The sequence below is a fragment of the Vanessa atalanta genome, chromosome 5 (genome assembly GCF_905147765.1).
Source record: "Vanessa atalanta chromosome 5, ilVanAtal1.2, whole genome shotgun sequence".
Classification (NCBI taxonomy): domain Eukaryota; kingdom Metazoa; phylum Arthropoda; class Insecta; order Lepidoptera; family Nymphalidae; genus Vanessa; species Vanessa atalanta.
In genome coordinates, this window is record NC_061875.1 from 7,904,624 (window position 1) to 7,928,753 (window position 24,130).

General features: G+C 33.4%; 1 protein-coding gene across 1 annotated transcript; it reads right to left on the reverse strand.

The window, feature by feature from the left end:
- Positions 1-1,652: 1,652 nt before the first annotated feature.
- LOC125063937 (carboxypeptidase E-like) lies at positions 1,653-22,320 on the reverse strand. Its single transcript, XM_047670663.1, has 8 exons — positions 21,951-22,320; positions 21,675-21,871; positions 21,441-21,596; positions 21,099-21,265; positions 20,185-20,336; positions 18,762-19,022; positions 12,041-12,183; positions 1,653-3,836 (listed from the first exon to the last, which is right to left on the reverse strand). Exons 1-8 carry the CDS (start codon positions 22,171-22,173, stop codon positions 3,696-3,698), a joined length of 1,440 nt encoding a protein of 479 aa, XP_047526619.1. The 5' UTR covers positions 22,174-22,320; the 3' UTR covers positions 1,653-3,695.
- Positions 22,321-24,130: the final 1,810 nt, after the last annotated feature.

Genomic DNA, 24,130 nt, shown 5'->3' on the forward strand with positions numbered 1-24,130 from the left:
ACTAAGTAAATGTGAAATAAACAAATTTTAACAAAATCTTATTATTTCTAAATATACTTCCTTGAAATCCACAACTTTGATTGCTTATGTGATGAAGAGATGTATTAGATGAACAGAATAATCACCTTAACCTATAAATCAGACAGCTATCAAATTGTAATAATCAATCTTACTTATAATCTCGTTTTTTCTTCTTGACATGGAAACTGGTTTATTAATATTTCATTTTGGTATCTTTTTAAAGTAAGCATATTGTATGGTGTTCAGCCGATGTCTATAGGCGTTGGTAACCATTTAATATCAGTTTGCACATTTGCCATGATAAAAAACAACTCTCTGAGTAGATGAAATATTTAGCACGATCGATAGAAACACGCAAGTGCCTTAGATATAGCAATAATAAGCTTTATTTTCAGCCAACGGACAAGACAGGACGACCGGCTATCCAGTATCTGGCTAAATTGCAATATATTTCATTCATATGTAATGTAACGATCTTATTTTTGAGGTTGTTTGCACACGAAAGTCCAACCGTAAGATAAGATAATGGTGTTTGCATATGGGTCAATATTATTGTAATCAGTACGTTTCAGAGTATAAAAACTCTAATGGTCATTTTGAATTTTTATTCGTGTCACTCACCTGAAATCTAAAAGCATTTTAAATCTTAATCTCTTATTTAATAACATAATTTTTGACATACACTTTTTTCAATACATTACAAAAAATAGAAATGTCTCTTAAACTTTTTTCTGTCTCGGCTAAAGACCTTAAGAATTACTTGGTGGCAGGGCTTTGTGCAAACTCCAGATATCCACTCATCAGATATTCTGCCGCCAAGCAGCAATACTTTTGGTATTGTTGTGTTCCGGTTTGAGCACTTCAAACTGGAACTCGACAATATAGTAATACTTTGTGGTAGGGTCTTGTCCAAGGTCGCCTAGGAAGATACCATCCACTCATCACATACAGTCAAGTTACAAAACTTATTATTATTATTTTTCGATTTGAAGGATAAGTGAGCCAGTGTAACTACAGGCACAAGGGACTTAACATCTTAGTTCCCAAGGTTAATAGCGCATTGGTGATGTAAGGAATGGCTAATATTTCTATCAGTGCCAATATCTATGGGCGGTGGTGACCACTTAACATCAGGTGGCCCATTTGCCGATCCGCTTACAGATTACATAAAAATAAGTACATAGAAATGTTGTTGCTTAAATGAAAAATCCTCTTATTTTCAAGATGGTAGAAAAGTCTTGGGAAATCTTGTTCGAAAAATTCAGGCAAAGATTTTCTAATCCGTTTATTATACTTCCAAAAAGCCATTTACTGTAGACTGGACGATAGCTTAACTTTAACAGCAATTTTTAAAATTTAATAGTCATCACTTTATTCCTCAATATTTTTTTAAGTTTCTTCATAAAATCAATTAATCCTAGATACTGTATTAATATCACCATTAATTTATTGTCATGTTAAACTACTAATTACATAATATACGAATTATTATAACAAGGTCCTCTAGCTTAGACCCTACTCATAGGCTTCTGGCGTGCTGTCAAATATATATTCCTAAAAAACAAATAGACAAACAATTGACAGTTTGTAGAAAAAAAACAAACACTTCATTGCATAAATATTTATTTAATAAGTGTTTTACACTACATTATTATTAAAAAGACAATCAAAATCACATATACTATTATTTTACACAAATTGAAGGGATTATATTAGTAACAAAATGTTTAGTCAGTTTTCTTTATAAGATATGAACTCAGTGATTACAAAACATGTAGGTAAGGTAACTTTATGAGAGGGCAGTTAAGTTTAATTTTTCATTTATATTAATTTAAATCATACATTATTCCGACTAGATACAATTTTGCGACTGCATAACATTATTTAACAAATAAAATTAAACATTGGTAACTATCAGTTAAAAAATTATATATACATAGAAAACATAGTTCATCTGACTCTTTGAGCAGACTTAAAGTCGATGTCAAAAATAAATTATGATTAAACTTTCTTCATCTGTATCAATAAATATACACAACTATAATAAGAATCGATTTGTAAAATAATTTTTGAATTTATAGCCGATTCCAATGGCGGGAGCAAAAATAAATAAACAGTTTGACGTAGAATTGCCATCACTGGTCGAGATTTAAAATTCTCTATGGTATTATAACAAAATTATTATCAGAACTATAAATAGTCAAATGGAATATTTTCTTAATTTAAAGAAAGATATAATTACCAAGAACTGTTTGTTGTGCATAACAAAGCATAGCAAAACGCTTGGTTTTTTTTATAGGTAAGGTTTGTTTATTTTTAATCCAACCCCTGGAATGTAGTTACAAACATTATTATTTTACATTTGTAAATAGGATAAGTTTTAAAAATAATTACATATGCGGTGTATAATTATACAATAACATCAAAAACTACTTTACACGAATTTTAAATTTAAAATTTTATTGATAAAATCGTTCTGTTGCAATAATTGTAGGTCAAATCATTTACACCGCGTCTTGGAATGCTCACTTCAAAACCGTTTATATACAAATTTGTCATAAAATAATTAAATTTAATAATTGCTTGATAACAATATAACTTATCTTAATAAAAACTTGTAATTTTTCTCAAGATTGATGGTTTTAATGGAATTGAAAGTTATTTAAAATAATCCCCTGATACAAGAACTATAAATAGGAAATTAATTCTTATGTCTATGATTAATGTTTATGGTAACTGCATTTATATTGTTATTTACCTTAAAAGTCATACTAAATACAGATCTATCTTATACGTCGTAGTTTATTATTCATTTCGAATAATAGCTTAGTGCACGCGACGATTTTTGTATAACTAAAACCGCACAATTACGCCATGTTATCTAAATATGCAGACAATACCGGGTTACCCATTAGGCAGTGTAGGCAACGAACCTAGGCTAGACAAATCCTAGATTGGGATATGAGGTTTTAAAAAATCATTGTTAATGAATTGTATAATGTATCTTTCTTAAATTGTATAGCAACATCGTAATTATGAATACAATTGTGTTGTGGTAGATAAAATATATTTTAGAAAGCCAGAATTGATGATGAAATATTATGTATGGCTTATACAATGAAAATTAAAAGCAATTTCAATGAAGTAACGATATCGACAACTACCTATATCCTGTAAAAATAAAAAACAATGCAATGTAAATATACTCGGAATAAAATAGCGATTATAGTGTAATATTAGTTTCTTACGGAATGATTTGGAGGGTGATATTCCTGTCGGCAGGTTGGTCGTGTGTACGGACAGGACCAGATTTAAAGGTCTTGAGGCCCTGAGACCACAAAGAACCACTCCTTTATAGACTCATGCCCTGGAGAAATAGAGGAGTGGAGGCCCCTAATTTTATTATTTAACAAAATTATTTTAACATTTTCATTTGGGGCAATCAGGTTTGTCAATAATTTATTTACTCTTTGTAGTAGTAACTTTTAAGAGTAATTAGTAATATTATTATAATTTGACTATATCTAGATATCTAAACATATATTATATTAAAATTGTTAACTCGTCGGAATCATATGAATCTCTATTGCGAGGGCTCCTCTTCTGTGGAGGGCGGGGCAGCTGTCCCAGTGCCCTCCCCTAAATCCGGCCCTGTGGGAGCTAAGGGTGGCGTCCTAGTGGGAGTCCCGGTGGTCGAGCAGGGCGTCGGTGAGCTGTCGGTAGAGGTCTCGCTTGTAGATGCGCGGCTGTCCGTCGCGCAGCCCGTGCGGGTACAGGCCGAACGAGCTGTAGTCGTCGAACCAACTCGTCGTGGGCTGAAATATTCACATACATATTTATGAATAAATACACACTCCATTTTTATATGTTCTTAAATAATATTTGTTCAAAACAATCCCAAAACCTGATCGCAATGAACCAAAACTCAAACACATACAAGATTATTCATCAAAATCGGTCCAGCCGCTTATAAGTATAGTGACATATATACATACGTACTAAAGAAGACACAATTATTCAATCCAAAATAGCGCAATTCCACCTGTAGTGTTTGTATACTTGTCTCGAGTACACGGGTAGTGGGGGAACAGTCGCGCGCGAGCCGGTGGTGAGAGCGGACGTGTAATCCCTAGCTACTGGTGACATAACGAGCCAATAACTCAATATTTGTGATAGTACGAGTACTACAAGTGGCGACGAGTAAAAAGGTTAGTACAAAAATATATTTTGTGCTTAATAACTTCATTGAAAACTAAAATTAAATTAAATTAAAAAAGAGGGTAGGTGTAAATAAAAATCAATTTTGATAAATAATTTGATACATTGTTAAGGTTTGTTTTGTTTTACATTAAAAAAATAAAGACAAAATTATATTATGAATTATAGTATTAAATAAAATTTGTAGGTGAAAATTTTTATTTTGTATACAGAATTTGCGATGTCGTACATGATAGATTAATGTTGGAAATGCAAACACCAAAGAGATGAGAAAAGATTTTTAATCCGTATATTAACACATTCGAGAACGTTCCAGAAGCAAGTGAGAGATGTCAATTTTTAAAAAAATTATACAGTTAAGGAACATTCTTTAAGACCCAATTATTAAGCATTTACAGAGTAAATTACAATAGACATTATGTGAGACCTAATTCATAATTATTTTCTTATGACATTGCGTTTATAAAGACAGCTCTAATAGTACAATATTAATGCAAGGTTTATAATAAACAAAAATAATTAATAAAATAATTCATATGGATAGTTAGGGTAAACCAATATTGACATTAAATATTATATAGGTACTTTTGGAAACACGACTCACATTTTAATATGCATACCAGATACATATTTCTTAGCTTTTTGTGACAATTAAGATCTTCGATCGATAAGTCGTTTGATGGACTTTAAAAAGTTAATGCTTAATAACATTTTGAATAAGTTGGAATTTACATTATTGATTTACATATATAATTTTATTAGTTAAAGTTTAACACAAAAAAAAAAAAATAATAATAACAATAATAAAAATAATATACAAGATTATACAATGAAATAAAAATAAAGTGTATACTGTATACGTAGTAACCCAGTTATCACAAAGAAGTTTTACTTACCTGTGATTCAAATATGGTGTGGAGGCAGTACGGGCCCTCATAGAAATGAAAACCGTGCGTTATTGTTAGTTGGCATTACGGGAACTTAAGTGAAAGACAACCGTACCTACGTGCAGGCAGTATGGGCCTTCATATAAATGAAAACCATGCGTAATTGTGTGTAGGCAGTGCGGGCCTTTTAACAAATAAAAACTGCACGTTATTGCGTAAATGGCAGTATGGGCCTCATGTTATTAGAAACCATACGCAAAAATTTGTAAAGTTGTGTTTTGTGGTATAGGCCATGTGAGCCTTTCCTAAAAAATGCAGTATGAGCATTCCTGTTTAATGGTAAATCATACGTACTTGAATGTTTTGTGCATAGAAAGCATTTCGGTTTCAGGTTGCCCCAAAATCACTCGGATATGGCAAATCTACTTCCACCCCCAGAAAAACTTGACCTAGAAGGTGACAACGCCACGATTGCGTTACGATGGGAAAAATGGAAAAGGTCTTTTAATATTTACTTAGACGCTACAGAAATTAATGGACCTGAAAGAAGAAGGGCTACGTTATTACTATTAGGAGGATCGGACCTACAAGAAATTATTTACAATCTACCTGGAGCATATGTAGATGCCTCCGAAGGAGTTGATGTATTCAGCACTGCAATCGAAAAACTTGATGGATATTTTCTTCCAAAGCAAAATAAAATCTATGAAAGGCATATTTTTCGCCAAATTAAACAAGAGGAGAATGAAAAATTTGAAAAGTTTGTTGTTAGGCTCCGAAATCAAGCAGGGAAGTGCAAATTTAGTAATGCCGAGGAGAACTTGATTGACCAGATTGTAGAGAAATGTTCATCATCAGAACTTCGTAAGAAAATATTGACCCTAGGAGATAATGTAACACTTGATAAAATTATTATGGAGGCTAATACATTAGAAGCTGTGGGGTATCAGCTAGAAGGATATGGACAAAACAAGACTACCACTTCGAATAGCTCTGATATTAATGCAATAAAAAATCGTTCTATTAAGCCAGGATTCATTAAATCAGGAAAAGGGAAATGCGGAAGATGTGGACACATTACACACACCTTGCCAAATCAAGAGTGTCCAGCAAAAAAGAAAACTTGTCACGCTTGCGGCAAAATAGGTCATTTCAGTGCGTGGTGCAGGACAATACCACAGAAACGGAAATTTGAAAATAAGCAAAATGAAGACAATAAATATAAAAGAAAAAGGCAAGAGAAAGATGTAAATTCTATTGAAGAAGAGACAGCTGAAGAATATGTTTTTAATATGAATGATGATGAAGATGCTATGATTGAATGTCTATTGGGAGGTGTTAATCTAGATATGTTAATAGATTCTGGCTGCAAACTAAATCTAATTACTGACACAGCTTGGGAAATGTTAAAAATGAAGGGTGTGAAAGTATGCAACCAAACCAAAGGTTCAAATAATAAATTATATCCTTATGGAAGTAAAACAGCATTGGATGTAAAAGGAACTTTTAATACCACCATTAAAACGAATGGGCGATCTGTGTACACTAAAGTTTATGTAATTAATGGCGGATCAAGAAATCTATTGGGAAAAGAAACCGCAATTGGGTTAGGCGTCTTAAAATTAGGCATTGGTGTACATGAGGTCAGAAAAAAAAACCAACCTTTTCCAAAATTAAAGGATGTTCTGGTCGAAATTCCCATTGATGAGAAGTGCAAACCAGTATCACAGCCATATAGAAGAATACCTATTCCTATTGAAAAAAAGGTTGAACATAAAATACAGGAATTGCTTGATTTGGACATTATAGAAAAAGTACAGGGACCTTCTCAATGGGTTTCACCTGTTGTTCCTATACTAAAAGATGACAATGATTTACGGTTATGTGTTGATATGAGGCGGGCTAATATGGCAGTTATGAGGGAAAATCATCCCTTACCCTGTATGGATAATCTATTGCCGAAAATTAAAAAAGCCAAATTCTTCTCCAAACTAGACATCAAAAATGCTTTCCATCAGGTGGAAATTCATCCCAATTCCAGACACTTAACGACATTTATAACATCTAAAGGACTATACAGATATAAGCGATTGATGTTCGGAATCACCTGTGCACCCGAATTATTTCAGAAAATATTAGAGAAAATACTAGCGGGATTAGACGGAGTAATAAATTTTATTGACGATATTTTAGTTTATGGCGAAAATGAGCAACAACATGATGAAAGATTATCAAAAATTTTGGAAACCTTGAAAGGAAATAACGTTTTGCTTAATGAATCTAAGTGTGTGTATAAGGTACAGAAAATAAATTTTCTTGGGCATGAATTGACACCAGACGGAGCGAAACCACTTAAAAAATATATGACAAGCATTGCAGAGTTTCGTGTTCCCAAGACCATTGAAGAACTTCAGAGCTTCTTGGGGTTGGTTAACTACATCAACAAATGGTTACCAAATATTGCAACTACGACTGAGCCATTGAAGAGATTGTTGAGGCAAAAGAGAGGAAAAAAGGCAAATATTGAGGATCTGTGGAAAGACGAACAAGATAGGGCATTCGATCAGTTGAAGGAAGCATTATCGAAGGTCAAGTCACTGGGATACTATGATGCTAATGATGATACAGAGGTTATTGCTGATGCTAGTCCGGTGGGCTTAGGAGCAGTATTAATTCAAAATGATGGTAGTGGTCCCAGAGTAATTGCCTATGGCAACCGAACATTGACGGACTTGGAACGTAAATACAGTCAAACGGAAAAAGAAGCGCTTGCTTTAGTTTGGGCTGTTGAACATTTCGATATATTCTTATTTGGAAAAAAATTCACCCTTATTACGGATCACAAGCCTCTGGAGTTTTTATTTGGACCTAAATCAAAGCCTTGTGCGAGAGTTGAGCGATGGGTGTTACGATTGCAGACTTATCGTTTTGATATTAAATACAAACCTGGCAAAACAAACATTGCCGATCCTTTGTCTCGACTTTGTAAATATTCGAATGAACATTCGGGAACTATCGAAGATTATGTCCAACATATAGTAGAACAGGCACGCCCTTGTGCAGTTCCTATGCAAGATATCATTAGGAGCTCTGAAAACGACCCAGAAATAAAAAATGTCAAAAGAGGGATTTATAATAATAATTGGGATGACTCTATTAAAGACTATAAAATTTTCGAATCAGAGCTGTGTTTCTACGATAAAATTTTACTTAGGGGTAGTCGGATTGTCATACCAAAAGAATTAAGACAGAGGGTTTTAGAAGCAGCGCATGAAGGTCACCCGGGAATAGTTGCAATGAAAAGTCGTCTAAGGTCAAAGGTTTGGTGGCCACGTATAGATAAAGATGCCGAGATCCTTGTAAAACAATGTAAAGGATGCACTGTTGTCGGTTTGCCTACCCCACCAGTTCCAATGAAGCGAAGAGAACTCCCTGTTGCTCCCTGGGTAGATATTGCAATAGATCTACTTGGACCTTTGCCAAATAATGAATACTTGTTAGTTATTATTGATTATTATAGTCGATACAAGGAAATAAAATTTACTAAAATAATAACGAGTTCAAAGATTATAAAATTATTAAAAGAAACATTCAGTCGCCTTGGCTATCCTGTTTCTATCACAGCAGACAACGGTCGTCAATTCATAAGTGAGGAATTCAAAGAATATTGCAGACAGTGTAATATAAAACTATTTAACACCATTCCCTACTGGCCTCAAATGAATGGCGAAGTAGAAAGACAAAACAGAGATATTTTAAAAAGGTTAAAAATAAGTCAAGTGCAAAAAAGTGATTTAAAGGAAGCTGTATGGGAATATTTAATGATGTATAACTCGACACCACATACTGTAACAGGCAAAACACCTGCCGAACTATTTTTTAAGAGGATGAATAAAGACAAAATTCCTTCATTGTTATATAGTGAACGTGTATTGGACGATTCAGAAGTTAGAGACAGGGATGCAATACATAAAGAAAGAGGAAAAGAGTACGGAGATAGAAAGCGAAGAGCTCAAGAAACAATGATCACAGAAGGTGACAAAGTATATGTGAAGGACATGGAAAAAGGGAATAAATTATCAGTTAATTACAAATTAACTCCGCACATAGTGGAAAGAACAGAAGGTGGAGACGTACTCGTGAGAAATGAAGAAACTGGTCAAACACTTAGACGCAATGTTATACATTTAAAAAAAATTGAAGGTGAATGGAAAGTTCAAAACAATGGTGGAAAGGAAATTGAAGAGGAAAAGGAGGAAAATGAAATGGATCAGAGTGAAGGAAATAGTAGATTTAGTAGTGAATAAATAGTACGCCTGGGTTTATTATCTAAGTTTATTCTTTATAGTATAAAATTGTCTACTAAATATTATTACAAAATTTAAACTTCTTGATTATAGTACTAAGTGATTATTATTAAAATTTCTTGTTGGAAAATTATTCTGTGTTTTTATATATCTTTCAACAATTATATTAGCTATATTTATAAAAGGATATATTTTCAATAAATAATTATATTAAGGAAGGGATGTAGTGTTTGTATACTTGTCTCGAGTACACGGGTAGTGGGGGAACAGTCGCGCGCGAGCCGGTGGTGAGAGCGGACGTGTAATCCCTAGCTACTGGTGACATAACGAGCCAATAACTCAATATTTGTGATAGTACGAGTACTACACCACCATTCTACATAATAAAAACATTTCAAAAGAGAATTGGTGAGAATTTGTAATAAAAGTTTACATATTTTGTCTAACAAAGTGCCAAGACGAGCTTTCGAAAAGCCTTATCATTGGATATTAAGGCTCCAAAATCAAATATTAGTAATGATATATAATATAACAAGTGATTGATGATGGAATGATAAATCGTAATCTTGGTATGTATTGGTAATATATCATTTGTACAAGTAACAACAGTTATATACCTTTGCATATGAAATATCTATGAAAAAAACACTATTGTTGCTTGTTCATACCATTGATTGGATGGCATCATACGGAAAACCCATACTTATACGTTCGTAATTGTATTACCTAAATAAGCATAAAAACGCAATTTTAAATTCTATTATGTAAAGTATCTTCGGAAAAAAAGCCTTTGGCATTCGGACGGTCAGACAAGGACATTTTAACTTTTTCATCGAATATGCGGATCTACAAAGTGAGAGAAGTTTAAGTAATTGCAATATATATTTAAAAGAAGTTAAATTATTTACATTAAAATTTATATCTATTAACTATCTTCCATCTACTTCAAGCCATTACAACAAGACAGTATTTTTTTAGCCTTAAAAATATGTCATTAAGTACTCAACATTAAATTGCCCCCTATAAATTAGCCCAGGAAGCCATCCCACGCTACTAATTTAATTAATTCTCATAAATTTACTCCGTAATCATGACGTCAATTACGCTTAACTCGGTAATCATAAGCCAGCTTCAATGAAGATTTTTTTAATCTGAAAGCCTACATATTTCGTTTAAGTTGAAGTTTTATATTTTAATTAATTTACTCCAGATAGAAATTAATATTGAAGCACCTACGCATCCACCCTGTATAAACGATTGACGTCAGTTTAGAACCCACTCACTGACGTCAGTTTGGAACCCACTCACTGACGTCAGCTTATTGCTGAAGACGTGTGGAAATTAATTTGTCATATCCCATTAGATTTGATTATTGAAAATCAAAAATAATATTAAAATTAACGCGTAGATTGCGGATAAATTAAATCCAATAATATATATATATATTGTTAAGATGTTTATTCCAACCGTTTTATTTTCAAATGGAAAATATTTACGGCAATTTTATTACGCTAATTTTATTTAGCGATTTGTATATAGAGAGGGTTTTTTATAATTAAAGGATAAAATACTTACACACCTGTTTTAATTAAAATATTACATTAACATAACGAGACTTCGATACCGATCCACTTAACGATGTAATACTAATGTTATATCATTTCATAGGACAATACTACTATTGTGTAGGTTCTATGTATATTTTTATTAATTACAAAGAGACATCCGTAAGATAATATAATAATATATAATGTAAGCTTCTTTTAGCTTAACTTATAATACCATTGAATTATTTTTAACAGAGCCAGCAACTGTTCCCTTTTAATACTAATACTGGCATAAAAGTAGAAAGTCAATCACTAAGATCATTTCCCGAAACTTCTCAATCTATCCACTTGTGAAAACTCCTTTTGAACAATGTTAATCATCTCGATGATTAAAATCGGACAAATTTAGAAACAATCACTTAAAAAGACATTTTTTGTAATTTACGTGTCATGTGTACAAAGGAAAATATTTCAAAAAAGCTGAAAGAAATTTCAATTTATTTTTATGAGTTGTAAAAAATTAGAATTATAGGCGTGTTTGGCTGACTGTATTCTAGTAGAATGGAGCCACCCCACCAAACCCGAGTGAGATGCGACTAAGGATCAAAATTATCCCACCCATAAATAGGGCATGTAATCGCTTCAACGTGTATGGCGGCAAGAAACAACCCAGCATAAACAAAAGCTTGAAAGGTGGGTGTCAAGCCAAATCCGTTTCGTGAAGGATTTTTTGTTTGCTATATCGAATAAAAGGATGTGATTGACAGGTCAATTCAAATAAAAAAATAATTTTTTGAACTTTATTGTTAATTGTCAAACATAATTGATATTTGAGATGAAAAATAAAAGGCTAAGTTTTTTTTCGCCGGTTCTTCTCATGTCTGAGGTATTTCTTACGGAAGCGGAAGTAGAGTTTTTTAACAGCAATAAATGAGTTTATAATAGTTTTAATACTTCTACAGCTACGGCATAAAGATTTTGATTTTGACTTTGACTCGTCCACTCGCCAAATGGCCTCAACCCCATTTGCAAATTGATGATGTAAGTATACAAAATTTACCTCAAGTCTGAAGTTGACGACTCTGGCGGATGTCTGATGTTTCGGAACAGTGACGATGCGGGAAACTGGGAAGTAGCCGGGGTGATTTGCAGTAACTTCGTAATGTCCGGGAGTCAGGAGCCGGTAGTAGTCTCCGTACGCGCCTGAAAAGAACACATCATCTGTACCTCTATAGGACCTTAATATACATATACTTCGTCGCATGTTAAAAAACAATATTCATAATGGTAAAAAGAGTCTTGGTCAACTTTATCCGATAATTAGTTATAGCAATAGATATCGCGAATTCACCTGGATCTTTATCCCGCAACGCATAACGCAGTATCACATCAGGTAAATGATGTTTCGTTTCGTTTTAGCGGCTATTAAGACAGCTCTAATTTTATTTTATAATATTTCCTTTTTTAATTGATGTGATTCTAAAAAAAAATAGTTTGCACGCAATTGAATCCCCCTTGATTCACTGTCATTTGAGAATGTGATTCCAAGGTATTAAAAGCGATGAGTTGTTTACACCTAATGTACAAATTATTTTTCTGTCAAATTTATCAAGTGATGTACCCTTTGTTCATAACGAATATCCACCTATCTTAGCTCTATGACTGCTAAAATAGGTGAATATTGTCCTCTTTAAATTCGGAAAAGAATTAAAAGAGAGTGATAACGTTGAAATTTGTTCACAATCCTAAATTTTTAATGAAAACACTTTGGTAAAGCCGAAATTTTTACTTGGTGGTGCTGTACTTTATGAAATTATATTTAATCGTCGCATAAGATAAATCATAAAAGTAGTTAACTCTCGATCGTTGTTTTTTTTTTCGTTTACATTTCGAATATTTTGTTATTTGTAATGGGTCAAGTTGTTTTCTAACAACTTTGTATTTTGGCCGAATTCCAAGCAATATCGTCATTGTAACTTAAGAACACAGTTGCATTTGAAACGGATTCATTTGCATAATTGCACGTGATAAGCAAATGTAATCTTACGCTTTTGAGATAAAACGAAGAAAACAAAAAATATACCTTTTACTAATTTTAATTAATTCTCAAAATTACAATTATTCTAGGAATATTACTTTATTATAAGTATTGTGCGCAGTTGTATTAATTAACAAATATAAAAATTAAAGTTTTTTTTTTATTTATTTATAATAGGTAGTATTTTATTTCGCTTTTTAATCTCTTACGTCGTCTGAGATGAATACCTACCGAGCGGTGCTTGCACATAATCCTTCCACCACAAAAGTATTGTTTTTTGAGATTGAATTTGCCTTTAAAAGTTTACAGCATGTTAAGAACCTAATTCACAATACGTTCCTTACGTTACCCTAATTACTGTCTATTGTCTGTTACGTCACAAGTCGTAATTGCACCTACAAACGCAATGACCATTAATTCATTGCACGACACAATAGATCTTGTTGACATTCTATTCATCGGATAAGGGGTTCGTGTTCCAGATAAGAGACGAGTATTAATTCACAAAATCAACTAGGTATAGTGGGACTGTAGCTAATCATAGCAAAACATTTGGAAAATACCTTTCTTCTGTAGATTATTCTTTTTTTTTCCTCCTCTAAGTGCCGAAATTAATGTGATATACTAAATGAGAGATTTCTCTTTAAATTAATTCTAACTAAGATCAAAAGCAGACCATTTTTTAAAAATCGATTATATAATTATGTAGGTAGGTTGATTTCCAATCCGTTTTTTTTTTTGAACTAAAATTCAAATTAATTTATCTATATTCACTTGAACGTTCCTTTTATGTCCTAGTAACATTAAAAAATATATATTAGTTAGGTCTAAAAGCTTCTTATATATTATTATTTGTGATAATTTATAATTAATAATAAATATATTTAAAAATATAGTTGTGCAATATTTTTTTCGTTTCGTCATTAAAATCTATATCGGTCCTTGGTGTTCGAGCTTGCTTCGTACTAAATTTCATCAAGTTTGTTTCAGTTGCAGACAGGCAGCGATACTTTCACATTTATAATATTAGTATTTTTTTTATTTTATTGAATAATAATTAGATTTATTAACATAAGAATTGATAGCATTAAGTGCTTAAATATAATCTTGACCGCGTGGAATGGTCGCAAGAATGCTAGTATTTTATTTATTTCAGTATTTTAGTTCATTATTTGGAACCATTTTAATACGGAAAACATATCTCAGCTCGTAAATAAAAAAGTTTGTACAATTATTATTATTTGCTAATTCTAGCCCAATAAAAACAGTCTGATAAATACAATGTCTGTCATGTCCTTAAATATCGAAATATTATTTTGACATTAAAGCTGTATTTATAGTAAATAAATATTGATTTACATTCCTACGTAATACGGATGTACAGATACGGAGTACAATACGGATGAATTTAAGATGAAATTTCACAGTAATTAATAGGTTTGACACGTTCAATTTAAAGCAGTACCTACTGCTTTAAATTTAACGTGAACCACATTTGAGACACAAAATACAATACATTTTGGATAAATTTAATTTATACTATTAAAACGTAAATAATAGCAGTAGGTAAGTATTTATGTATCGTAAACAACTTCGTCATTAAATTTACAATTTTGACCTTTCGTTGGCATTTGGCAGTGGGGTGAGAGTTTCGTTCTACAATGGGGAAGGCGAACTGGCGACGGACCACCTGTCACTAGTTTAAATGTTCCGCATCCGCAAACGACACGATAAGGCTTGTGGGAAGTACACTGCCCTGGCACAATTGTAGTATTGATTACTAGATAGCGCTGTTTTATTTACGCTGACGACGAATCGACGATTGCTTTTAACCGACTAGTGTTCTTCGCCTACTTTACATATTCAGTTTATTTACGTCATACATCCTCAGCTTGAAGTTAGGGCTTAGCGCAAGCCTGTCTGGGTAGGTACCACTCATCACATATTCTACCCCGAACTAATATACTTAGTATTGTTGTGTTCCGGTTTGAAATGTGAGTGAGCTAGTACAGGCGTTTGATGTTGAAGTAAGTTATCATTTTATATATGTACCTAAATATCCCTCGCCGCAGCTTTATAATTTGAATAGCAATGAAAGTTAAAATCTCATAAGTAATTTTAAATTATATTCTTAGTTTTTAAAGTTAGTAGATAGAATATCTACAGAATATATATAGAATCTTATTTTCTTATATAATGTTTCAATAGTAATATTACGGCCTACTACGCGATAGCCTTATATTATAACATTTATAAGGTTGTAGAAAAGACTAAATGGAAATATATATGTGTGTGTGTGTTAGGTGGCAAGCCAGTAGGAGGCTCATCTGATGAAAAGTGACTACCATCCCATGGACATCTGCAACACCGGGGAGCTTGCAGGTGCGTTGCCGGCTATTGAGGAAGGAGTACGCTCTTTTCTTGAAGGATTCCAAGTCGTATCGGGTCGGAAAAACCGCCAGCGAAAGCTGGTTCCACAGAGTGGTGCGAGGCAGAAAATGTCTTAAAAATCGTGCTGTTGTAGATTTTTGGACATCTAGGTGGTGCAGGTGAAACTTAGAATTGAAGATGAATCGAAGATGAAATTCAGCACCCGGGATTAATCCAAAAAATTCCTCGGAACAATCCCCGTGAAAAATTCGCAAGATCACAGAGTGATCAACCAAATCGTCGATAATTCGGCGAATGGTGTTTTTTTAGCGGTTAATGAGCAAACTTGTGTCTTTTTGGGGTTGAAGTGGGCTAGGTTTAGCCGGCCCCAGTTCGAGACTTTGTTTAACGAAGACTCTATTTCAGACAAAAGTTTGTTCCGGTTTTCTTCGACGTTTTCCCGAGAAATATTAGCACGGCCCGTGTATAAGGTGTCTACGGTACTGTCGTCTGCATAGCAGTGAATGTTCCTGATTTGCAACAAGTTATGCAGTATAAAGTGATATGCAGAAGGAACAAAGTGGACGATAGAACGCAGCCTTTTGGAACACCAGCATTGACGAATTTTAAGTCAGAGCATATACCATCGACAACGACCTTAATGCTCCGATCTGCCAAAAAGCTGGTAATCCAATTGCATAATTTCCCGGGAAGCCCATAGGATCCTTAGAAAGAAGCGCTTTGTGCCACAAGCGATCAAAGGCCTTCGCTATGTTCAAACTGGCTGCTAACGCCTTCCCCTTGCTCTCAACTCCGTCTATTTATGAGTAAGTTAAACTAGAAAATCACCGGCTGAGCGATCCCGATGGAAACCGGCGGTCGCTTATCAGCTGGTACTCCTCAAGGAACCGCAGGAGCTGGCAGTTTATAATGGACTCCATTACCTTGGAAAACAAGAAGGTATTGGCTATAGGCCTATAATTGGACGGGTCTGAGCGGTGACTTTTTTTAGGGATAGGATGTACTGATCACACCGCGGGATTGTTGGTGGACTTTTTTCGGTCATCCAGAATCGAATTCGACGCGAAGAGAGAGCCATCATCCGGCGAGAAATAAATCTGCCCCCATGGGTAAGATGCAAAGAAGGACCGCATCCCATCCCAATCTGCTGACTTGTAGAGTCACACGCGGTGACAGCCCACGAAACGAGGTCGTTAGTACCGCGCAACCGACACTGTACTCCGAATGAGATAGTGGTCCTACGAGCCCAGAGGGGGATCGACGATAACCTGATAGCTATCCGTATGGTAAGTTAGCAGAAGGTCCAACAGGGAGGGTGTATGATCCTCCACGTCCCGTATTCGCATTAGCGAGGTGACCACTCGTGTCAAATCATATGCTAAAGCGAAGTCGAAAACAGATCTACCCGCATGGTCGGTAGTGCATGATCCAAGCCATTCGGAATGGAGGGCATTAAAATCGACAAGAATTACGATCTCTGAGGATCGGATCTGCTGCAGCACTGAATCTGTAGCCGTTTAGACGTGTTCAACCAGTAGGTCGGTTTCAGCATTACTGCTATGGGACCTATAAAGGCACGCATAGATTCGCGAATGGTCGTCAGAATTCGGAGGGCAGCCTGCGCATCCCTAGTCAGGTGGTGTACGTCCTGAACATGGATGCCCATAGGGATTCTCCACCGCAGTCGCTGATGACACCCCCCTGGGGTAATGTAATCAAATTCTGCTCAACCATCATGTTTTGGGGAAGAGGAGGATCGGGCCTCTGGGACTCTCACATACCGGATGAAACGCGGTAGTATAGCTAACACTTTACGCCAATTTTAAGTGAGAGAGTGGTACTTCCCCGGCGTGTGTGCGGCCCATTCGGCTGCAACCCGAAGGTATCAGTGTGAAGGTACTTTACAAGTGGTAGTACCACACTAAACTAAATTAAATAAAAATAATTTTCTATTATTATTTAAATCGGTGTGACAGCCGAGTTTCTTATCGATTGTTTACGGTCAAATATATTTAATTTTAAAATTGACGATTCAAGAGTACTCGTAAGAACTACAATAGGATTATTTTTGAACTCGAAACAAGCTAATAATAATGTCTAGAATATAAATATGATATACTTACATTTTTGTTACAATATCAAGAACAACTATCAATAATTATATATACTGGTATGTACGACTTTCGATCAGAAACAACTCGATATCAGTCGCAGTTATATAACAGGATGCGTACATTATGTTCATTCAGATATAAGTTCGTATGCGTTTCTAATTGAATTATAGCATTTGTATCGGAATTACTCGCAAGCTATTCATAAAAATAAAAAATAAAATCGACTTTTAAATCGTTACTAAAGGCTTGGGTCATTTTTTTAAATTTCCGACTAGTTAGTGGATCGGTAGTCGGAAGTCGCAATCATTTGATATTTATTTTGTGTAACGTCAAAAATAATACCTGACAAGACGATAGAAAGACGTTAAACTAATTTTTCTTGATCGTTTGCAATAAGTAATAAAATTAGTAAACAATTTACATTTGTTGTGACCAAAAGGCGGTGACAATCAGACCTTGCCAGTAGTGTGAGAGAATTATTATAACCTATATAACCTTTCACAAAATACCCAGACTGAGATATGATAAGGTAAATGACGAGCGGGCATCGAGCTCAACTACTCTAATCCGTCATTAACTCATAATAAATTGGTTATAAATAATAACGCAACAGTGCAGTCCCGGCTAGCAAATTATGAATATTTATTTTGTAACAAACATTATATTTATATAAAATTAATTAGACAAAATAATTGCAAAATATAAGCTAATATTGTAAATGTGAAAGTAAATCTGTCTATCAACAGATAGAGTGGTATCGAAAGGAATGAAATTTGAAATTTAAGTACCTGAATAAGTACGTTTAACCAATACAAACGTCCGACTAAAATATTTCATGCAATCTGTTAATAGTTCTGCTATATAGAATTACTACAAAGACTACTTGACACTACAAATAATTCTTGATTAATATGTAGACATATATATAAAATGTCACTATTCCACTTATAAAAACTTTTACTTCCAAAGTTCCTTTAACAATTTCACCGACATTCAAAACGTCTGTTTCACGAATCCATAAAGAATATTCAAGATCTCAAATAATGATATCGCATTAATTCAATGTAAAAATTGTGTATGCGTCTACTTTTCCTATGGTTGGATAAAATATGGGAATTACAAACGTAATATTTTAATTAACCTTAGCATGCGTTAATTATACGAGTATATATTTGTAATGCTTTCATATCCCTATCTCCTTCCCTATCTTCGCGTGTGTGTGATGTGTAATCACTTACCAGTGGTAATATCGTGTCGAATGGGTCGAGGAACAGGTCCAGTGATGTTGACGACGGATATAATAGCGTTCTGTATGAAACCGGAGTCATCGCTCACAATGCCCTTCACACCGGAGTGAGCCTTCCATATGAAAGCGAGTAACGCATCCTTATTGCGAATCCATTCCTTCTCCAATTCCTTCTCGGGAGTGTACTTCTGACAACCGAGTTCGAGGGTTATTTCAAACGCATTAGTCGCCAAGTAATTGAAATCTTGCATTCCTGTAAACAATTATCTTGTCACGTTTTTGGATTTGTCAAAACAAAGCCTACATTCACAAACAACATTGAAACATTGCTATTTGTTTTAAAAAATAATAATACGTTATTATTAAATATAAAAACGCAAGCGCAAATGCACTCTCCATTCCCCACTCCCTCAATGAACTGGCCTGCTATTTCGTGAAAGAAAAACACAAATCATTTTATATTCCCCAATGTGGGATTTGAACCTAGGACTTCAGAACATGCAGCCTAACTAGACCAACGATGCTAGATAAATATATTCTTAAAGAAATACAGCTATATAATAAGCAGCCGAATGTAGATAAGATTTAGGAAAGCTAAGGTGATCCTTATATTATAGTATTATATAAACGTATTACGTCACACGGTTTTTGCAATCTGGTTGTTTGAAACAAAAACGATATCAACATAGATAAATTATACCGGAACATCGCTAATAGCTACAATACGTATACTCTGAACAACTTTTTTCTTCACGTGCCAATACGACAATTCAAATCTAAAAACATAAAGAACAAGTACAGAATTAGCATTACAAAACCAGTTCACATCTCATGGCTAGTCGCATAAAATGTCAAGAGTGTTGATTCGTTTATTCTTTGCGTTTCCTGTTATATAAACTAGTGTAATTATCTTACTTAACGCGAGCAACAAATACAACAAAAACACTACACTTTATCGTAATCTTTATACATAAATATATAAGCGTTACTAAGTAATTAATATTTACCTATCCCACTAATTTGTCTTAGAATATATATTTTAATATTAATTCTAATTTTTGAATTTCAACTACTCGTTAGTAAACTTCATCTACACCGGCATAATTAATAAGACGTGTTAATTAGTTTCGAATGTTCACTTGAGACCTTATGATTATGCAGCAATATTTACCATACATTTTATTTTCTTCAAGAAGCATTGTTAATGGAATATTAGTTTGAAACTAAAGCATAGCATAGCATTATTCAATATGTCTTCGAGTTAGATAATGTTTGGGTAATTCACACTTCAAATTCTAATGTACGTAAATGTTACAAAATGAATATGTAAGAGTTTCTTCGAGACATTCCAAAATAAGTAACTTCTGATTTTTAATCAAGGCTTGAAGATCTGTCATATCGCACACGACACGCACCTCCTTTGAGGCTGTACCAGGCGGCTCCATTGGTGACGCCGCCCTGCTTGCCGAAGTTGTAGGCGCCGGCGTCGTCGGGCCCGGCGTGGCAGCCCGGGCGGCTGCGCGACGACATGTCGGCGTGCGCGTCCGCGTACGTCATCGCCAGCTCCCTGCAACGAGGTCTCTGCTGGAGCCCGTTCCTGGCGCTTAGCTCGCGGTCCTACCCCGAATTTAATTTTACGCTTCTTTTCGAGGCCGATCGAACGATTTTCTCGGTGTATGAGTATTTCCGCGTAGGAATCCGTAATATAATTGAAGCGTTAAACTTTTTAACGGTAATAATAAACGGTAAGAATAAATTAAAAAATATTGCCTTGCCGCAATTTATGAATAAAATAAAAAAAGCAGATTTGAGCAACCTGCTATTTTTTTTGCATGTCCCTTCTCTCGTGACATGCTCGTAGTCTTGTGGTAGCTAGTGCCGATTGTATGAACTCCACTCCTGTTCGAGTTTGGACTATCGTACTGTTACCGAATTGAGAGCCAGCGGTTTTAACGGGAATGAGAAATATATTTCCTTGTTAATTTGAAGGAAATGAAGAGAAAAATATCAAAATAATCATGTTTTAAAAGTTCAGTAGGAATTGAATTAGCAATTTTAAATGAATATGATTCATAAATATTAAATAGAAACATAGATTTATTCTTTACAAAACAAGTGTGATTGAATCAATCAACATCAATATTTGTAGACTACAATATATTCATAGCTAATATAATTTACAACATATAGAAATATCTGAAAATAAATTTTATTGAAGCTATATTTTACATACTTAAGATTACATTTCTATTAAAAAAAAAAAGATTGTTTTCTTTAATAACTAATTATAGGTTGGTTACTGTGCTACCGTTAGCAAAAAAAAACTCACCTAAAGGTATCGTCATCAGGGCTTGCAGAGTATTCAGATACAGGAGCACCACTCCTGCTCTCGTCATAAGGATAATTAGCCACCAGATCCCCACCATGCATTGCTGCACTCAACACAAATGGCACGGACATGATCCATCGCATTACTGATCTTGTTTCTGGTTCCAACTAGACAGATTAACAAAATTTTATTAACAATTGTTATTTTTGATACATTTTTGAAATATTTAATTTAAATACATTACTTTTATTTAAGAAAACAATTAACTTATAAAAGTATGTTCTTTGTATTTATTTATCTTAAAGGGTGGCAATTATTATTCAATGTGTATTAGAGTCTTACCGGAGCAGCAAGACGAGTTAAATCTTTCAGTAAGTGATTATTGTGACTGATACCCTGGCGCTCAAATTCAAATGTAATTGCATCAAGATCTGGAAAGTTTCTGTTTAAATCGACTGAGTGATTGTTATTTCGCCCGATGAGATAATCTTGACCTCCCTAAAAAAAAAAAATATTTAACAAAAAATTAACAAACAATTTGCCAAATGAATAATGTAAATTATAACTTAAACTTACTGTGTCTGTTGACAATTGCCAGCCATCAGGATTCATAGAAGGTAGTAAATGTATGCGCGTGTTATGAATTAGGGTTCTAATATGACGGTCTCGTTTATTATACTGATCACAAAGGTAATTAGCAAGACCCAATAATAATTCTCGGCCAAGCACTTCATTGCCATGTATGTTTCCTACATATTTTACTTCGGGTTTATCTATTTAAAATAAATACAATTATTATAATATCTTTCATAATATCATTCATAAAGTAAACTATAATTTAACAACACTCACAAGGTTGATGGAATCCAGGACTATCGGCGAATTCTATTACATATAGAGGCACATTCCTCACTGATGGCTCCGTTAAGGTGTATACCCTCGTAATATTAGGGCACTTTTCATGAACTTCGTCCAAAATTAAAGGTAACTCTTCGTTATTATGATGCTTCCAAACAAATTCAGCAGATGCAGTAACGAAGAGAACAAAACAAAGTGATTTAAAAACAGCCATCATAGGAGAAATATTATTACTTATACAGGAATAAATTTTAAATTACAACATTCCGAACACAACGCAAGTATTCAAATAACAAATAAGAACAACTTGTTAACACACGTCCCGCACGCCTCGTCTTCTGAAGCGGTATCGAATTATCGATCGTTTTTCCCGCGGTACCCACGTCCCACACACACTTATACAATCATGTTGGTAGAACTTGTGTTCGAATGTTGCTAGATGTAATATAGAAAAAATAGTTTACATACATTCCAACACTACTTACTAATAAAAAAATCCTTTTTGTAGAAGGTAGAAGATCATATTGTATCTGTATTATTCGATATCGTTATTTTTCTACAGAAACTGAATTGACACAGTTCCTGTGGTATAAAATTATTTGCAAGGAACGCAACTTGTCATTTCATGTTTTTTCTTTTTTTGCATTTTATCATAAATAAAATAACCGTGTACTTTTATTTCATTTATTATATTATGCCTTTATATTATAGTTGTAAATAAGTTGTCTTACCCTAGTCGAGTATTTCGGGAAATACTTCCCGTCCCCTTGAACAGAAAGTTTGATGCTTTGCTTATTGATTTGTAAATATAATGTTAAATACTTAAACTAAAACGCTGCATTGATATATAGGTATTTAATAAATTAATTTTTATACATATATTTAATTAAAATGTTTATTAAATATAAGAAATTGATCGTATAACTGAATTTAATTATCTGTGATAATAGTATTATTATTTCCAAACGGATATATTTAAGCAAATACCTATCTGTAGTTTTTACTGGTTTAATATACATAAACAATTATATTTTAAAAATAATATATAAAATTAATTTAATATACGGTTCATCTGGGGAATTTTTAATACGAAAATCAGGCAACACTGAATTTGGCGGCAGCTGAGCCGTCATATTCTTCCTATTTTATTAAATAATGTATTTTAATTTAATTTAACTTATCGAGATATATTTTTTTATATTTTTAATGGCCCTTTATAAATCCTGTACATTATTTGGCGCAAATCGTCATTTTTCTCTGAAAAATTTGACAGAAAACTGTTTTATTTTAAATTTTATAATGATTTAGGAAACTGGACTGTTCCGATCGCTACTTAACGGGATGAGCTTATAAGCTATTTTTTAGCTGATATTTTCTTCGATTTTAATGTATTCGCATTTAAACAAATAAATAATTAGCATTGTGATTGAACTTATTCACACCATGCCAGTTCACGTTGCTGGATACACATGAAACTGAGTATTATCTGACGGATAAGGGTTTCAAGACGATTTCTACATGCATACCCAATCTACAATTCAGATACAATGGTAAAATAATATTATTTTACTTCCTTTTAAAATTAACTTTAAAATAACTTTATTAAATAAGGAAACCTTTATTTTATTTATTGGAATTTATTATGGTCAAAATTTTTAAATGTTATTATTCAATTGTTTTCATAGTATTAGATATAATTTTGTTTTTATATATTTGTAACCCAATATGAACTGCACTAGATTTATAATAGGTATATTAAAACCATAAATACTTGTTTATATTTGTAAATGTAATCAGTCGAAAATATTAATTTATCTAAGTATGATTCAACAAGCTCTTATTTTTAATTCAGATTGAAACAAAGGTAGGGAAAATAAAATACATTATTGTTTTTATACCTATAATATAATAATTTAAATATATTTTGCTTATGCAAATGCATTAGCAAAATCACTCTCAAGACGTTAGGGACATGTCTGACTAATCTTTAAAAAATACTAAGCATTTTTTGCAGTCACTAAAAAGCACTACGTCGACTCGAAATTTTTGGTGTGCGCTTATCAATATTATAATAGTAACATTAAACAGAACTAGTACATAGGTACATTATCCAATGTTGTAAAAAATATTTTACAGAAACATCTAAATATTTAATTAGGAAATTCAGGTCTACT

Coding starts and splice junctions, on each gene's coding strand:
- LOC125063937 (XM_047670663.1), bottom strand. CDS start 22,173: ATGATGGCTGTTTTTAAATCACTTTGTTTTGTTCTCTTCGTTACTGCA. Junction 21,597..21,674: donor GGCAATTGTCAACAGACACA/GTAAGTTTAAGT, acceptor TTTTTTTTTTAG/GGAGGTCAAGATTATCTCAT. Junction 3,837..12,040: donor TCGTCAACTTCAGACTTGAG/GTAAATTTTGTA, acceptor TGAATATTTCAG/CCCACGACGAGTTGGTTCGA.